General features: G+C 46.9%; 2 protein-coding genes across 5 annotated transcripts in view; one reads left to right on the forward strand and one right to left on the reverse strand.

Moving 5' to 3' along the window:
* Positions 1–1,922: 1,922 nt before the first annotated feature.
* C1RL (complement C1r subcomponent like) lies at positions 1,923–12,044 on the reverse strand. Of its 3 annotated transcripts, XM_025283134.3 has the most exons (8): positions 11,723–12,037; positions 11,469–11,603; positions 11,129–11,209; positions 10,705–10,984; positions 6,668–6,890; positions 4,997–5,122; positions 4,787–4,861; positions 1,923–3,163 (listed from the first exon to the last, which is right to left on the reverse strand). In XM_025283134.3, the coding sequence occupies exons 1-8, from the start codon at positions 11,773–11,775 to the stop codon at positions 2,391–2,393; spliced, it is 1,746 nt and encodes a 581-aa protein (XP_025138919.3). In that variant the 5' UTR covers positions 11,776–12,037; the 3' UTR covers positions 1,923–2,390. The 3 variants fall into 3 exon arrangements, with proteins under 3 accessions (XP_025138919.3, XP_025138921.3, XP_025138920.3); XM_025283136.3 differs by lacking the exon at positions 6,668–6,890 and having other exon boundaries at positions 10,725–10,984; positions 11,723–12,044; XM_025283135.3 differs by lacking the exon at positions 11,129–11,209 and having other exon boundaries at positions 6,668–6,854; positions 11,723–12,020.
* Positions 4,718–17,068, forward strand: part of CLSTN3 (calsyntenin 3) — a 60,010-nt gene continuing 47,659 nt past the window's right edge. For both annotated transcript variants that reach the window (XM_025283131.3, XM_025283132.3), the window contains exons 1-2: positions 4,718–4,851; positions 10,476–10,565. In XM_025283131.3, coding sequence (XP_025138916.3) covers positions 10,550–10,565 — 16 coding nt within the window. In that variant the 5' untranslated portion in view covers positions 4,718–4,851; positions 10,476–10,549. The remainder of the gene's footprint in view (positions 4,852–10,475; positions 10,566–17,068) is intronic.

Raw genomic sequence — 17,068 nt, forward strand, 5'->3', positions numbered from 1 at the left:
CTTGTTTTTATTATTGAAAATGTGGTATGAGTTTCTCCCTACCAAGGCAAAAGATATATTCCTACATATTTTAACATTGCTTTGGTAGGGGAAAAACTCATATCATGTTTTCAATAATAAAAAAAGTAAGATAAATAAAAGTAACATGTACTCATTAAATAAAGTTTAGCAAATAGTGGAGAATAAAGGAAAACAAAACTGCCACATTCACTCAAAGTAACTCACTTTAATATTTTGAATATTTTATACTATCTATAGGTTTAAAAATGGAACTAACCACATGTATGTATAACTCTGAATTCTGCTATTTTTCAAAGATAAATTCAACCTTTAACCATATAGCTAACTTGACCTTGAAGGCTAGCAAATTTGCTCTCTTCTGTTTTACAGTATTCATTTTCTATTTCCATGTGAAAAACTTCATTTTATTTGCTTCTTTTACTGTGCATCAGCTCAGTTCAGTTCAGTTCAGTTGCTCAGTCGTGTCCGACTCTTTGCGACCCTATGGACTGCAGCATGCCAGGCCTCGCTGTCCATCACCAACTCCTGGAGTTTAGTCAAACTCATGTCCATTGAGTCAGTGATGCCATGCAACCATCTCATCCTCTGTTGTCCCCTTCTCTTCCCACCTTCAATCTTTCCCAGCATCAGGGTATTTTCCAATGAGTCAGTTCTTCTCATCAGGTGGTCAAAGTATTGGAGTTTCAGTGTCAGTCCTTCCAATGAATATTCAGAATTGATTCCGTTTAGGATGGACTGGTTGGATCTTCTTGCAGTCCAAGGGACTCTCAAGAGTCTTCTCCAACACCACAGTTCAAAAGCATCGATTCTTTGGTGCTCAGCTTTCTTTATAGCCCAACCCTCACATCCATACAGGACCACTGGAAAAACCATAGCTTTGACTATGGACCTTTGTTGGCAAAGTAATGTCTCTGGTTTTTAATATGCTGTCTAAGTTGGTCATAACTGTTATTCCAAGGAGCAAGCATCTTTCATTTTCATGGCTGCAGTCACCATCTGCAGTGATTTTGAAGCCCCCCAAAATAAAGTCTCTCACTGTTTCCATTGTTTCCCCATCTATTTGCCATGAAGTGATGGGACCAGATGCCATGGTCTTGTTTTCTGAATGTTGAGTTTTAAGCCAACTTTTTCCACTCTCCTCTTTCACTTTCATCAAGAAGCTCTTTAGTTCTTCTTCGCTTTCTACCATAAGGATGGTGTCATCTGCATATCTGAGGTTATTGATATTTCTCCTGGCAATCTTGATTCCAGCTTGTGCTTCTTCCAGCCCAGCGTTTCTCATGATGTACTCTGCATATAAGTTAAATAAGCAGGGTGACAATATACAGCCTTGTTGTACTCCTTTTCCTATTTGGAACCAGCCTGTTGTTCCATGTCCAGTTCTAACTGTTGCTTCCTGACCTGCATACAGATTTCTCAGGAGGCAGGTCAGGTGGTCTGGTATTCCCATCTCTTTAAGATGAAAAAAAGCATCAGCTCAAGTCCTTATTAAAATTAAAGAGTTGGTCTTTTCAGGTGGAGCAGTGCTTGATGGTGGGGACAGGGCCCGGGGAGTCCAGCAGCACTGGGAATGCCTACAGGAACGTCCACCCAGGGCTGGGCTCACCAAGGACTCTGCAGTAGCGGGGCCAGCAGGAAGGTGTGAGCACCTGTTGTGATCTTCACCAAGGGAGTGCCTGAAAGGATGTGGGGACTAGGGAGTGGGCGATACAGCAGGTCTTTAGGACACCTAGAGGTGTTGAGGTGTGCTGAAAAGCACATGTCTTCACTGTCCTGTATCAGCTGTGGGGTTTGCAAAAGTCCCTTATCTCCCTGAGCTTCAGTTTCCTTTGTGGTAAAGCAGCGGATAATAATTCAACCTTTGCAAAGCTGGTGTGAGGAGTCAATGAAGTAACATGGGAAACGCCTGGTTATTTATTTATTTATTTTTTTTTCTGATTTAAAACAACAAAAAGAGCTATGACTCCAAATGCAGCCATGGGTTGTGCTTGGTGAAGCCAAGAGTTTGAGTATTTGAAGGTGGACTACAGGGGCTTTGGAATGTTCCAGAAATGAAATGAATTGTGACTACTCCTTCACGGCACTTGAACAGGGGGATGAGAAGGTGACTGTCTCTTAAGAGAGTACAGAAGAAGCTGCGTCCACAGGAGATGGAGTTCAGAGCAGAGATTAATGGGGCTTCCCGGGTGTGGCACAAGCCCCCTAGGAAGATGGAGGGTGAGGAGGAGGGGCTGTGGGAGGCAAGGATTTCTCTGGCTCTGTGGCCTAATTAGGTCTCCCTGCCTCCACCGGCCCAGGCCCAGGGCTCAGTCCTGAACCCAGCCCTCTCCCTGGGCTCTACAGTGGGCGCCCAGCTCAGCCCCTCGGGGTCAGTCCTTCTCACCCATCACTCCCCGGATCCAGTCCACATAGTCGAGCACTTTGGTGTAGAAGCCGTACCCCTCGCCACACCCAACGCCCCAGGACACGATGCCCGTGGCCACCCAGCGCCGGGTGCGATTGTCCCACACCACGAAGGCGCCGCCACTGTCCCCCTGGCAGACACTCTGCGGCCGCGTCTGGTCCCCGGCGCAGAACATGCCATCGGTGAATGCCTCGGGCCTCTGCCTCTCCCGGAGCCAGGCCTCGCAGGCTGCCCTCGGGGCCACGGGCAGCCGCGAGTACTTGAGCTTGGTGCTCAGCCAACCCATCTCCACGCCGAAGCCGCTGACGTAGCCCCACCGGCCGGGCCGGTACAGGGCCTCGCGGTCCGGCAGGCAGACTGGGAGGAGGTGGGGGCCCAGGGGGACGCTGCGCTCCAGCTCCAGGAGCGCGATGTCTCCGTGGAAGTCATGGGGCTCCTCCTGATGGTAGTCTGGGTGCACGACCACGCGGCGCACGGGGTGGCGGCCCAGCTCCAACATCTGGTCTGTGTCCGTGTGGCCCAGGAACACCTGGGCGCTCCGGTTCCTCCCGGGCAAGACGCTGTCCTTGGGGTAGATGGTGTGGGCTGCGGTGAGAACCCAGCGGTCGCCCAGCAGGGCCCCGCCGCCCCTGCCATAGATGCTGGTGAGGGCCTGCCAGGGGAAGCTGCCCAGCTCAGCTCTGGAGGCGCCAAGGGACTCCCAGGTCTGGGAGATGGGGACCACCGGCCGTCCACAGACTGAGAGGGAGGAGGGGTAAAGTCAGCGCTGTATCAAGAGATGCTTATTGAAAACCTGCTTCTGCAACTTCCTCTTCCTCCTCAGGCATTTTTAAAGCTGCTTTTTAATTTTCATCTTTATTTATTTACTTATTTGGCTTCACCATGCAGGCATGTAGGATCTTTGTTCCCTGACCAGGGATCGAACCCGTGCTCTGTGTAGTGGAAGTGCAGATTCTTAACCAGTTGCACCCCTTTTTTCCTAAGCCACTTTTTTAGACTTCCTGCCACCTTCTTTGAACAATATTGTGCAGCAAGGAGCATTTGTCTGTGGTGTCTCCTGTCTATTTGTGTGTCATTTCTGTATTTTTGACATCTCCCCCTCCCAGAGCACGAGGTCAGGCTGCCCCTAGAGCTTTCTGTGGCTCTGGAGTAAAACCTGACAAAGGTACTAAGATTAGGTTAGAAAGGCAATGTTTGACTGAGTTTCAAAAATGGTGGATCTGAGGGAATTCCCTGGTGGTCCACTGGTTAGGCCTCTGTGCTTTCATTGCCATGGCAATTCCATTCGGTCCCTGGTCATTGAACTAAGATCCCACAAGCTGAATGAGTCAAAAAATTAAAAACAAAACCAAATAGACGACCAGCCAACAATGCTAGATCTGAACCGTCCTCTATTGCTGGTAGGAATGTAAAATGGTTCAACTGCTGTGGGAAACTGTGTGGCCATTCCTCGAAAAGGCAAGCACAGAGTTAGTGTGTGAGCCCGCAATGCCACTCCTAGGTCTATACCCAAGAGAACTAAAGGTGTTCTCGCTGTGGCAATACCCATAAAAGGCAGAAAAGTGTGAATGACCCAAATGTCAACCCGCCGCTGAATGGATAAACAAAGTGGTTTGTCTGCACAGTGGAATTCTATTCAGCCATGAGGAGGAACGGGATACTGACACGTGCTGCAGTGTGGGTGAACCTGGAAAGCATCACACTAACTGAGAGAAGCCAGGCACAAAAGCCATTATAGGATTCCCTTGAGATGCCATGTCCAGAACAGGCAAGTCCACAGAGATAGAAAGTGGTTAGTGGTTGCCAGAGGACTGGGAGAAGGTAGAGTTGGAGTCTCTTTTGGGGATGATGGAAATGTTCTAGAATAAGTGCTAATGGTTGCACAAATCGTGAACATGCTAAAATGACTGAATTGTGTACTTTAGTGATTTTTATGTTATATGAACTTTACATTACACACACACAAAATGCTTTAAAACAATGCTAGGCTTTCAGGCACTATAGCATCAAGGTAGGGAGATATTTGGGGGAAGAGAGCCTGTCTGTATATCCTTAAAGCAGACCATGTCAATAGAGGGTTTTCTCTTATTTCAGCTCATCTGTTTCTCTTCCTCTTTCATTTTCCATCTGATTAGCTTATTTATGGCTTTTCCTTTCTGGGTTATCCCTTGACCCTCAAGAAGAAGGGATGAGCTCCTTGCTTCTCCTTTTCTGGGCCTTCTTGGTTTCCCTTTCCTTCCTCACTTTCTGCCTTTCCTTCCCCCTTTCTATTCTAAGGCTGTCTGGCACCCACAGGCCCATTCGCAGCTGAGGCCCTTCTGAGAAGTGGCTGTCTTCATGGCACCGCAGGTGCTCACTCACCAGGCACACAGCGGGCAGCCTCCTCCCTTTTCTGGGTCTGCTTCCAGGGCACCTGGGCAGTGCAGGTGAGTGTCTCTGAGGAGTGAAACGAGGGAGGCAGAGAATAGGCTCAGAGCTGGGAGGTAGGGGCTGAAAGAGGCCTCAGGTCTCTCGGGGGTGGGAGGGGAGTAAGACAGGTAGGAGCTGAATCCTCAGCAGATGGGGACTCACCTGAGGGCTTGGCCTCGTAATAGGGCTCCTGGCAGCAGCTCTGGATCTCAGTGGGGTTGTCTCCAGGTGTGGGGATGGCCTTGGGGCCCCCAGTGGCCTGGTTGATGGGCTGAGTATAATTCACAGCTATAGGAAAACAGCAGTCATTAGTACGGAGAACAGAATTGCAAACTGGCAACCCAGGGATTGAATCTAGTCTGTGGCCATATTTAGTTTGACCTGCACAGTCTTTTGGAAATTTTTATTTTTTTATTTATTTGGCATTGCATCACAGCTCGGAGGATCTTAGTTCCCTGACCTGGGATTAAACCCAGGTCCTCAACAGTGAAGGCATCAAGTCCTAACCACTGGATCACAGGGAATTCCCAGCACAGTCTTTTCTTTTTTTAAACATTTGAATTATTTGAATTGTTTTTCACCAATCAGATTGTTAATGCTAAAAAGTTTGAAAATAACTGTGAAATTAGGGAAGGGGAAACAGACATTTTTCATATGTGGTTAGTGGGAGTGTAAATTAGTAAAACTTTTGTAGGGAAATTTAGCAATATCAAAATTAAAATTGCATACATTTTTCAATTTTTTATTTCTAGGAATTTATCCTCATGCATGTGCTCAATAATGTATATAAGAAGATATTCAGAGCAGTACTGTTTGTAGGATCTATTAAATATACTATGATGTATCAATAAAGGAATATTGTATGGTCTTTATAAAGAATCAGGCAATGCTAATTGCCTACACCCTGGCGGTGCAGTGGTTCGGACTCAGCACTTTCACTGCCAGGGCCTGAGTTTGATCTCTGGTCAGGGAGCTAAGATCCTGCAAGCTACAAGTTATGGCATATATATATATATATATATATATATATATATATATATATGTTTAATTGAATGAAAAAGGGCAAATTTAAAACATCGTGACTAGTATGCAACACACACACCACAGTATTTGTATTCGAGGAGCCTAGAATGCCTTTGGAAGAATACCCAGGAAACAGAACAGGGTCATTTTTGGGCAAGGGAGCCAGGGACTAAGGGCCAGAGATCAGAGGACGATTATTTTTATTGAAAATTTTACTCACGGGCATGTCTTATCTTTCAAAAAGCCTGAGGTTACCATTTGTAAATCTAGAATTTCACTTAAAAATCTGGATTTTTAGCTTCTGTTAAAATATGAGATGATATTCCAGCACTGGGCCTGGCAATCTGCAGGGAAACAATGGAGCTGAGCTGGTGCCCCAGGTACCAGGCTACTCACCAGAGGGCAGGCTGGGCAGCAAGGGGCTAAGCCCCAGTGTCCCAAACCCCCAGTCTCAGCTTCCACTGGTCACTTCAAGATACCAGGGAGGGCTTCCCTAGTGTCCCAGTGGTTAAGAATCTGCCTTACAATGTAGGCAACATGAGTTTGATCCCTGGTTGAGGAAGATCCCACATACCACGGAGCAACTAAGCCAATGCACCACAACTATTAAGCCCATGTTCCACAATAAGAGAAGCCACCGCAGCAAGAAGCCCGAGCACCGCAACTAGAGAGTAGCCCCCCTCACTGCAACTAAAGAAAGCTGGCATGCATCGGTGAAGGCCCAGCACAGCTAAAAAAAAAAAAAAAAAGATACCGGGGCCAGGGCTGTGGGCAGGGACTTCCCTCCCTGCACCCTGGGGGCACCCTCACCCACGGCTTGGTAGAGAGCCAGGAAGCCCTTGTGGAGGCCTGGGGTCTTGTCTTCAGAGGCTGGTGCACTGAAGGTCAGCCGCAAACTGTTCCCTGAGGACACAAACTCCCTCTGACCCGGGGGCCTGCCCAGCAGGGAGCCCTGTTGCCCGCAGAACTGGCCGAGATCCATCCCACTGGCTGTGATCTGCAAGGGGAGGGGGTAGGCAGGTGTGGGGTAAACCTGACCACCCATGGTCATAGGGTCATGTCAGAGTGTGAACCCCAGCCCCACTTTGAAGGTTCTGTGCACTGTTGGGGTTTGGAAGCTGTATCACCTCCTGGAAACTTCCTTAACTCAGTTCCTGTTCCATTTCTGATTCCCAAGTTTCTTCAACCCATGATCAGATACCTAGCCGATTTCTTTAGCCTGCCATAATTACATCATACAGCCCACCTTATTTCAAGAATTGAAATGGAAACTTAATAACTGAATTGTACAATGTTATGGATGGAAGTTCATAACATTGTACCAGAGGCTGTGATCAAAATCATTCCCAAGAAAAAGAAATGCAAAAAGGCAAAATGGTTGTCTGAGGAGGCCTTACAAATAGCTGAGAAAAGAAGAGAAGCGAAAGGCAAAAGAGAAAAGGAAAGATATACCCATCTGAGTGCAGAATTTCAAAGAATAGCAAGGAGAGATAAGACAGCCTTCCTATGTGAAGAATGCAAAGAAATAGAGGAAAACAATAGAATGGGAAAGACTAGAAATCTCTTCAAGAAAATTAGAGATACCAAGGGAATATTTCATAAAAAGATGGGCACAATCAAGGACAGAAATGGTATGGACCTAACTGAAGCAGAAGATATTAAGATGAGGTGGAAAGAATGCACAGAAGAAATATACAAAAAAGATCTTCATGACCCAGATAACCATGATGGTGTGATTGCTCATCTAGAGCCAGACATCCTGGAATGTGAAGTCAAGTAGGCCTTAGGAATCATCACTATGAACAAAGCTAGTGGAAGTGATGGACTTCCAGTTGAGCTATTTCAAATTCTGAAAGATGATGCTGTGAAAGTGCTGCACTCAATATGCTAGCAAATTTGGAAAACTCAGCAGTGGCCACAGGACTGGAAAAGGTCAGTTTTCATTCCAATCCCAAAGAAAGGCAATGCCAAAGAATGCTCAAACTACCGCACAATTGCACTCATCTCACACACTAGTAAAGTAATCCAAGCCAGGCTTCAGCAGTATATGAACCGTGAACTTCCAAATGTTCAAGCTGGTTTTAGAAAAGGCAGAAGAACCAGAATTTGCTGGATCATCGAAAAAGCAAGAGAGTTCCAGAAAACATCTATTTCTGCTTTATTGACTATGCCAAAGCCTTTGACTGTGTGGATCACAATAAACTGTGGAAAATTCTGAAAGAGATGGGAATACCAGACCACCTGACCTGCCTCTTGAGAAACGTATATGCAGGTCAAGAAGCAACAGAACTGGACATGGAACAACAGACTGGTTCCAAATAGGAAAAGGAGTACGCCAAGGCTGTATATTATCACCCTGCTTATTTAACTTCTATGCAGAGTACATCATGAGAAACACTGGACTGGAAGAAGCACAAGCTGGAACCAAGATTGCTGGGAGAAATATCAATAACCTCAGATATGCAGATGACACCACCCTTATGGCAGAAAGTGAAGAGGGACTAAAAAGCCTCTTGATGAAAGTGAAAGAGGAGAGTGAAAAAGTTGGCTTAAAGCTCAACATTCAGAAAACGAAGATCATGGCATCTGGTCCCATCACTTCGTGGCAAATAGATGTGGAAACAGTGTCAGACTTTATCTTTTTGGGCTCCAAAATCACTGCAGATGGTGATTGCAGCCATGAAATTAAAAGATGCTTACTTCTTGGAAGGAAAGACTTTATCTTTTTGGGCTCCAAAATCACTGCAGATGGTGACTGCAGCCATGAAATTAAAAGACACTTACTCCTTGGAAGGAAACCTTGATAGCATATTGAAAAGCAGAGATATTACCTTGCCAACAAAGGTCCATCTAGTCAAGGCTATGGTTTTTCCAGTAGTCATGTATGGATGTGAGAGTTGGATTGCGAAGAAAGCTGAGCGCCGAAGAATTGATGCTTTTGAACTGTGGTGTTGGAGAAGACTCTTGAGAGTCCCTTGGATTGCAAGGAGATCCAACCAGTCCATCATAAAGGAGATCAGTCCTGGGATTTCTTTGGAAGGAATGATGCTAAATCTGAAACTCCAATACTTTGGCCACCTCATACGAAGAGTTGACTCATTGGAAAAGACCCTGATGCTGGGAGGGATTGGGGGCAGGGGAAGAAGGGGATTACAGAGGATGAAATGGCTGGATGGCATCACCAACTCAATGGACATGAGTTTGAGTGAACTCTGGGAGTTGGTGATGGACAGGGAGGCCTGGTGTGCTGTGATTCATGGGGTCACAAAGAGTCGGACATGACTGAGTGACTGAACTGAACTGAGGCATCAACAGAATGTGAACTGAGAACTTCCAGCTGTTCAAGGTGGAGTTAGAAAAGGCAGAGGAACCAGATATCAAATTGCCAACATCTGTTGGATCATAGAAAAAGTAAAAGAATTCCAGAAAACCATCTACTTCTTCTTTATTGACTATACCAAAGTCTTTGACTCTGTGGATCACAACAAACTCTGGAACATTCTTAAAGCAATGGGAATACCAGACCACCTTACCTGCCTCCTGAGAAACCTGTATGGAGGTCAAGAAGGAACAGTTAGAACTGGACATGGAACAACAGACTGGTTCCAAACTGGGAAAGGAGTAAGTCAAGGCTGTATATTGTCACCCTGCTTATTTAACTTCTAAGAGTACATCATGTGAAATGCCGGGCTGGATGAAGCACAAGCTGGAATCAAGATTGCCAGGAGAAATATCAATAACCTCAGATATGCAGATGACACCACCCTTATGGCAGAAAGCGAAAAGGAACAAAGAAGAACCTCTTTATGAAAGTGAAAGAGGAGAGTGAAAAATCTGGCTTAAAACTCAACATTTAAAAAACTAAGATCATGGCATCCGGTCCCACCACTTCATGGCAAATAGATGGAGAAACAATGGAAACAGTGACAGATTTTATTTTTTTGGGCTCCAAAATCACTGCAGATGGTAACTACAGGCATGAAATTAAAAGACACTTGCTCCTTGGAAGAAAAGCTATGACCAACCTAGACAGCATATTAAAAAGCTGAGACATTATCTTGCCAACAAAGATCTGTCTAGTCAAAGCTATGATTTTTTCCAGTAGTCATGTGTGGATGTGAGAGTCAGACCGTAAAGAAAGGCTGAGCACCGAAGAATTGATGCTTTTGAACTGTGTTGTTGGAGAAGACTCTTGAGAGTCCCTTGGACTGAAAGGAGATCAAACCAGTCAATCCTAAATGAAATCAAACCTGAATATTCATTGGAAGGACTGATGATGAAGCTCCAATATTTTGGCCACCTGATGTGAAGAACTGACTCATTGGATAAGATGCTGATGCTGGGAAAGGTTGAAGGCAGGAGAAGAAGGGGACAATAGAGGATGAGATGGTTGGAAGGGATCACTGACTCAATGGACATGAGTTTGAGAAAGCTGAGGGAGTTGGTGATGGACAGGGAGGCCTGGCGTGCTGCAGTCCATGGGGTCGCAGAGTCCGATGCGACTGAGCAATTTAACTGAACTAAACATCCAGTTCCTGAGCCCGACAGGGCAGGCACACAACATGCTTGATGATGCACTTTTAATGACTGATGTGTGACTTCTTGCTTTTGACTCTAGGGATTTGCAGTGTTTGTGTGTCCCTTGGTGAGGCTTCCTGACCTGTGGCCTTCTCTCTCATTGGTGGGGCCCAGATGGCAGGGTGCACAGGTAAGCATGGGCCCTCAGCTGGGAGACCCGGCCTCCCGGGTGAGCCTCGAGTTTCAGGCCCTGGCCCCCTCCCACTGCCCTGGGCCTCCAGCAGGGGCCCTCCCCATGTGGAGTCCCTCCAGAACCCCACCCAGCTCACTGTGACGGAGTCCCGCTCACAGTACGGGGATGGCTCCAGGTCAAAGTCCTGGAACAGGAGCCTCACAGCATAGCCGTCTGGAGCCTCGATGTCCGTGGAGCTCTCCTGGCCTTTGACGTACGGCTCCGGGTACCCAGGGGACGTCAGCTTCTGGGGCAGCCACTGGGCCAGGAGCACCACGGACCCCTGCGTGGGGAAAGCCTGGAGGACGCCCCAGAGGAGGAACCACCACCTGGGAGTGGGCCAGGGCAGATGTGGCTGCGTGCCTGTGACCTGCGGCCTGTGGAGACATGAGGGGGCAGGCGGTGCTAAGAGCTGAGAGGCCTGGGCACCTCTGTCCACACTCTTACAGCTCTTCCTGCCCCAATTCCTTCAGCCCCTGGTCGGCCTGTGCTTGGACTGTGGGTTTTCTACTACTGCCTACCTCCCTGGAGAGGCCCATCCAAGCAGGGGCTGCTTTCTGTCTGCTTCAGCCAACCCCAGCCCACCCTGGCGTCTGATGAGCCTGGAGGTTACAAATGAGAGACATTTAAATATGATAGTGTCCTGGCTGGAGCTTTAGCCAGCACACCCCAGGGCAGGTTGCTGGAGGCTATATGGGTGTGTGTGTGTGAGCATGCACATCTGTCCCGCGGTGCCTTTCCCATGTCCCCAAACTTCTCTCAGCCTCTCTGGCCTCCAATCTCCTCAGCCTCTCCAGCCTCCTCAGCCTCTCCAGCCTCCTCAGCCTCCCCAGTCTCTCCAGCCCCTCCAGGCACACTCACATGTTGCCTGGGCAGCGGGTGGAGTGAGGCTTCCCCAGAGACAGTTCCCGCAACTTTGAGACCAGGAACCCGACATCTGAGCCCTGAGAGGTCTTGGCCCGAGCCAGGGAACAGGAAGTGGGGCTTGAGAAGGCCCTGTGGGGGAGGAGGGAGAAGTTACTGGAAATGAGTTGAGTAATTCTCCTCAGTTCCCTTTTCTCTAGTTCTCTGGGTTGAGCGCCACCTTCCGTCTGATTCAAGAATAGCTCACCTACCCCAAAACAGAGGAAAAACAGCTCCACAAACCGCCCTGGCCCGGAGAGGCCATCAGGGGTGGGTGGGTGCACTCACTCTTGTCTTTTTCGCACTGTTTAATTTTTACCGTGTGCGTGTCTCACACTCGGTAGGATGGCTCCTTCTGAGTTAGCCTTTCGCCTTTAAGCAGCAAGACTTCTCCCTCCCTGACCTCCTGCTCATTCTGTAACCAGCCAGTCTCTTGTACACATTGAACTTTGTGACCACCCTACCTCCCGCCTCCCCAAACATGTCTGGGGGCGCGCACTGAGGCAGTCCTTGAATCCCGCCCACAGGCCCCTGACACTGCTTGTCCAGCAGGCTCAGGCTGACGCAGGGCACGGTCAGTTTCAGGCCAAAGTTTCTGAAGGGAGGTGGGGGCGGGGGTGGCAGGGGGCGTGTCTGTGGACAAAGGGCTGCCCTGTCTGAACGCCCAGGGCGTGCCATAAAGCTGATTCCTGGTAGGTCACCGCGCAGGGATTCTTCCTGTTAATTCAAGTACCTGCAGGCTCCAAAGCTCTTAAAAACTTTAGGGGGTGGGGCAAAAAAAAAAGTCTAGCAGAGTAATGGAATTTTACCTTTATGCTAGAAAGGAGAAGAGAGTCCCAAAAGTATCCGTCTGGTCTAACAAATAAACCACAGTCTCACAAATATTTGTGCTTTCTGGAAACGGAAGAGGTTAATTAGTTAATTTCCTATTATTTTATGGACCATTTTAAAAATCTTTATTGAATTTGTTACAATATTGCTTCTGTTTATGACTCAACCAGTAAAGAATCTGCCTGCAATGTGTAAGACCTGGGTTTGATCCCTGAGTAGTGAAGATCCCCTGGAGAAGGAGAAGGCTACCCACTCTGGGATTCTGGCCTGGAGAATTCCATGGACTGTATAATCCATGGGGTCACAAAGAATCGGACACGACTGAGCGACTTCCACTTTCACTTTTCTGTTTTCTGTTTTGGTTTTTTGGCTGCAAAGTATGTGGGACCTTAGCTTCTGGACCACGGGTTGAACATGCACCCCTTGCATTGGAAGGTGAAGTCTTAACCTCTGAACCACCAGGGAAGTTCCTGAAGAAGTTAATTTAAGTATCATTTTCAGAGGAATAAGTTATCAATGGCTGACCAGAGTTGCAGCCTTTTGTTTGTTTGTTTGTTTTGGGGCTGTGCTACACAGCAGACAGGATCTTATTACCCCAACCAAGGCTTGAACCTGTACCCCAAGCAGTGGAAGTCTGGCATCCTAACCACTGGATTTCCAGAGAATTCCTGAGTTGCTGCCCTTTAAAGTTTATAGATGCCATTGCACTGTTCCTATTGCAATCATCTCTGAAGTCTGAATATCTTAAAAAGATTCCTCCATACAAGTTACACTCCCAAAGATGACAGAAGTATAACAGAGAACAGGATTACCTATCTTCACTGAATGTTCTTGATTCACCCCTTTATCAGGATCAACTCTGTGAAGAAGAATCATGTCTGATTTTCTGCAACTCCAGGATAAGAAGGATTATACTTTCATCTTCCTGAGATTTATTTCATGAGCATTTGTGGGCTTGCTTTCTAAAACCAAGTACCAGCATTTCATTATAGACTATTTAGAGGGGAAAAAAAAGACAGCTTAATATGTTCAAAGGAAAAGAGAAAGTTAAATGGATATTGGACACATTGTGTTTTCCATCTTCAGGTGGGAGAATGGTCCTTTCCCTCCAAGCAGAGTGTGAGGGCTTGGGCCAAGCGAGGCTGTGGGACTGTGTCTGGGGAAGGCTAAAAGAACAGGTACAGTGGAAAGTTGAAATATAGTGATCGTCAGCATGACCTTAAAAAAGTCTCTAGAGTAGATACTACTGCTGTCTGACTCAGGGGTAAATATTGGAGATGGTTTATTTTTATTCTATTTTTTAGCCCTGCAGCATGCAAGATCTTAGTTCCCCAACCAAGAGTTGAATCCTGGCCTTCCTGGGTTGGAAGCTCAGAGTCTTAACTGCTGGAGCACCAGGAAAGTCCTGAAACCTGCCCTTTTATTGATATATAACTCTTAGGGTTACAAGGAGCACCTGGGAAGCCAGAGACACATCCACAGGCATGAACAACAGTACCGGTCCATGACCCATCTGGTGGGAAGAAACCAGCTGAGGCTCCCATGGGGGCTGGGGATCCTCCTCTAGTCTTCCTTTGGAGCCTCATTCCCTGTTCCCTTGGACAGTCTGTGTGGGCTGGGTTGTACTCTGCTCCTAAGCTTGTGCTCCCTTCCTAAGAGCAAGATTTAGTGGAGTACCTTGGTTAGCCCATCATTCCTGGAGACATTCTGGAGGAGAGGAGGATGAGGCCCTTGAAAGAAAACCCCAAAGCAGGCAGAACGCCAATTTGCATGGGACTAAAAAAGCCTTCTTGGGATGTAGGGCTTTCAGTTTTAAAACTGGGGAAATTCTGGATGAACCAGGACAGCTGGTCACTCTAAATGGACAGGGGGTCAAGTGCTGGGTGGAGACTGGGTGGGAAAGAGGGCAGGGGACCAAGAGGGTGGAGGGGAGTGACCTCTCCTGCAGCTGGAGTCTGGAGAGGCCCAGGGCCTGGACATAGTCCCCATTTTGGTGAATCTGACCCTTTGCACAGGAGAACCTGACCAGGGCCCACCTGGATAGTGCAGCGGTAGTGTGTGTTGGGGTCAGGGGAGAAAGCCACCAGGGACTGGGGACTGAGAAGGAGCCTCAGCTGGTGACTGCAGGCCCATGTGGGACTAGGGGGGCTAGTGAGGTAGGCCCGTATGGGGCTGTTGGGGGTCAGCAGTTCCCCAGTCCTGCTTCCAGGATCACCTCCCCTCTCTGGGGCCTCCTCTCCAGCTGGCAAGGAGATAGAAGCAGCTGTTGCTCTGCAGTTTGTAACCTGGGCAGAAGAAGCAGAAGTAGCTGTCCCATCGATTATAGCAGAGATTTAGGCATGGGGGGTCCTCAGGGCTGGGAGTGGGGAGGTAGGGGAGCCTTGGGAAAGGGAGCAGGTCTTAGGGAGAGCAAACATGTTTATCTTAATTTCTGCACTACTGGGTGCTTTTGCTCACCTTGACCTGCATGTGGGCACAGGCTGTGTGAGGATAAGAGGTGGGGGCCATAGCACTGAGCCTGACCCACCTTCCTGAGCTCCAAGCTCAAGTGCATCATTCTCTTGCTGTGTGATGCTTGGCTCATAATCTGGCTGTAAGCTACTTGAGTGTCTCAGATATTTCTACATCATTCCCCTCAACAATGGGTGCTTGGGGGCAGGCTCCAGGAAACCCAGCTAGGACTAAAAGAAGATGACTTAAATTTGGGCTGTTGCTCATCTCAGGATAGTCTACAGGTTGAGTGAACCAAGTTAACTGCCTACTTGAAAAAAAATCAGTAGTTTTTGGAGGAACATCACAGAACCCACAGACTTTTTAATGTCCAGTATATAATCCACTCCAAATAAGAAGAAACAGGAAAACACAAACCGCACTCTAGAGAAAGACAACAGACCAGCCAGTGAGATGACCCAGATGGTGGAGTCAGAGCCCAAGGACTTCAGCACACAGAGATGCAAAGCTACAGTCCATCGGGTAGCAAGCTATACTCCTTTGAAAGAAAAAAGACAGGAACACAAGCAGAGAAACAGAAACTTAAAATATACAGCCGCAGAGAGGCAGGATATGAAATTAAAAAAAAAAATCACTGGCTTAATAGAAAGATGGAGATGGTAGAAGATAGATAAATAGAAATTAACAGATCTGAAGGACAGAGAGGGAAAAAACTTTCAAAATGAGCAGAAACTCAGGGGGATGATATTAAAAAAAAACCCTTTAAGATATATATTCTTGGAGTCCCAGAAGGAGAGGAGAGTGAGAGAGTGAGGCAGCAAAAATATTCAAAGGAATAATGGCTGGAACTTCCCGGCTTTTGTGAAAGGCATATATCTTCAGGTTCAAGAAACTTCAGAAACTCCAATTGGAATTGAAAGTAAACAAAAAGGCACATCAGAGTCAAACTGCTAAAAACCAAAGATAAGAAGGGAATCTTGAAAGAGGCTGGACAGAGATAAAGGACACGCTGCAAACAGAGAACAACATTCTCAATGTCACTGCTTTCTCATCAAAAACCACATAGAAGCAAGCAGTGTTGCAGCATCTTCAGAACACCAAAAGAAAAAAAGTCCTCAGCTCCGAGTTACTTTGCGAGTGAAAATGTTCTTCAAGACTGAAGATGAAATGAAAGCATTTTCAGATAAAAGAAAACTTCAAGACTTTGTCATGAGCAGAGCTGCTGTAGGAGAGATGCTCCAGTTTGTAGAGTTATGGGCAGGAATCAAGGTGAATGAGCTACTGGAGGACAGATCAGGAGAGAGGGCACCCTGATGGCTCAGAGGGTAAAGAATCGGCCTGCAATTCGGGAGACCTGGGTTCGATCCCTGGGTCGGGAGGATCCCCTGGAGGAGGGCATGGCAACTCACTCCAGTATTCTTGCCCAGAGAATTCCGTGGACAGAGGAGCCTGGTGGGCTACAGTCCATGGGGTCGCAAAGAGTTGGACACAACTGAAGCAAGTTGGCGCATAGTTGATTTATAGTGTTATGCCAATCTCTGAAGAAATTAAGAAAGGCCATCGACAAGGAATGCTAGTACTGCAAAAAGAAACTAGAAACTAGAAGGAGGAGTCAAGGAAAATTAGAAAATTCATTTGCCGAGACAGAAGCTGAGTTAAAGACCCTGAATAGCAGAATGAATAATGCAGAAGAAAGACGAAATGATCGCAATACTTTTCAAGGGTACAGAGTTTGAGAAAAGTTGCCTAGAACAACCACCAAAAGTAAATTTAAAAATAAGATAAAAAAAAAAAGAAGGCAAAGAGGTAGAGGTGAGGCCAATCTATGGATTGAAATGAAACTCCGAACTCTAACTCCATTTAGTTTGGGAAGACTTGCTTCTAGTAGGGTGACCTATTAGAAATCATCCTGGTTTGTCTGGGACACGGGGCTTTCAATCCTAAAACGGATTCAGTCCCAGGCAGACTGGTAACTTCTTGTCTTTCAGTCATCTATTCTGTCCCCCTTCCCTTAGTCAAATGTGAGCCCCTAAAGAGTAGAAGCACATTTGCTCTGTGGAGGCCCCCTCCCTCAGCAGGAGAACTGAATAAAGAAAATAAACTATGAAATTCTAAGCATACTGTGTCCATAAAAATAGAAAACACAGGAACAGTCTAAAATAAATACCCTCTAATATACAGGAACAGTATATTAGAGAATAGGGCTATGGATGGTTTAAAAAAAATGTTACTCTGTTTAGTGAAATTCTTGTAATGTTACTAAATGACTTTGATAA

This window comes from Bubalus bubalis, chromosome 4 (assembly GCF_019923935.1).
Source record: "Bubalus bubalis isolate 160015118507 breed Murrah chromosome 4, NDDB_SH_1, whole genome shotgun sequence".
NCBI lineage: Eukaryota > Metazoa > Chordata > Mammalia > Artiodactyla > Bovidae > Bubalus > Bubalus bubalis.

Excerpts from the sequence above, each read along its gene's own strand:
- C1RL (XM_025283134.3), bottom strand. The coding sequence starts at position 11,775 with ATGGCCTCTCCGGGCCAGGGCGGTTTGTGGAGCTGTTTTTCCTCTGTT. Across the intron at positions 6,891-10,704 it reads GTGAGCGGGACTCCGTCACA|GTTTACCCCACACCTGCCTA; the intron begins GTGAGCTGGGTG and ends ATGGGTGGTCAG. Across the intron at positions 4,862-4,996 it reads TTACGAGGCCAAGCCCTCAG|AGACACTCACCTGCACTGCC; the intron begins GTGAGTCCCCAT and ends TTCACTCCTCAG.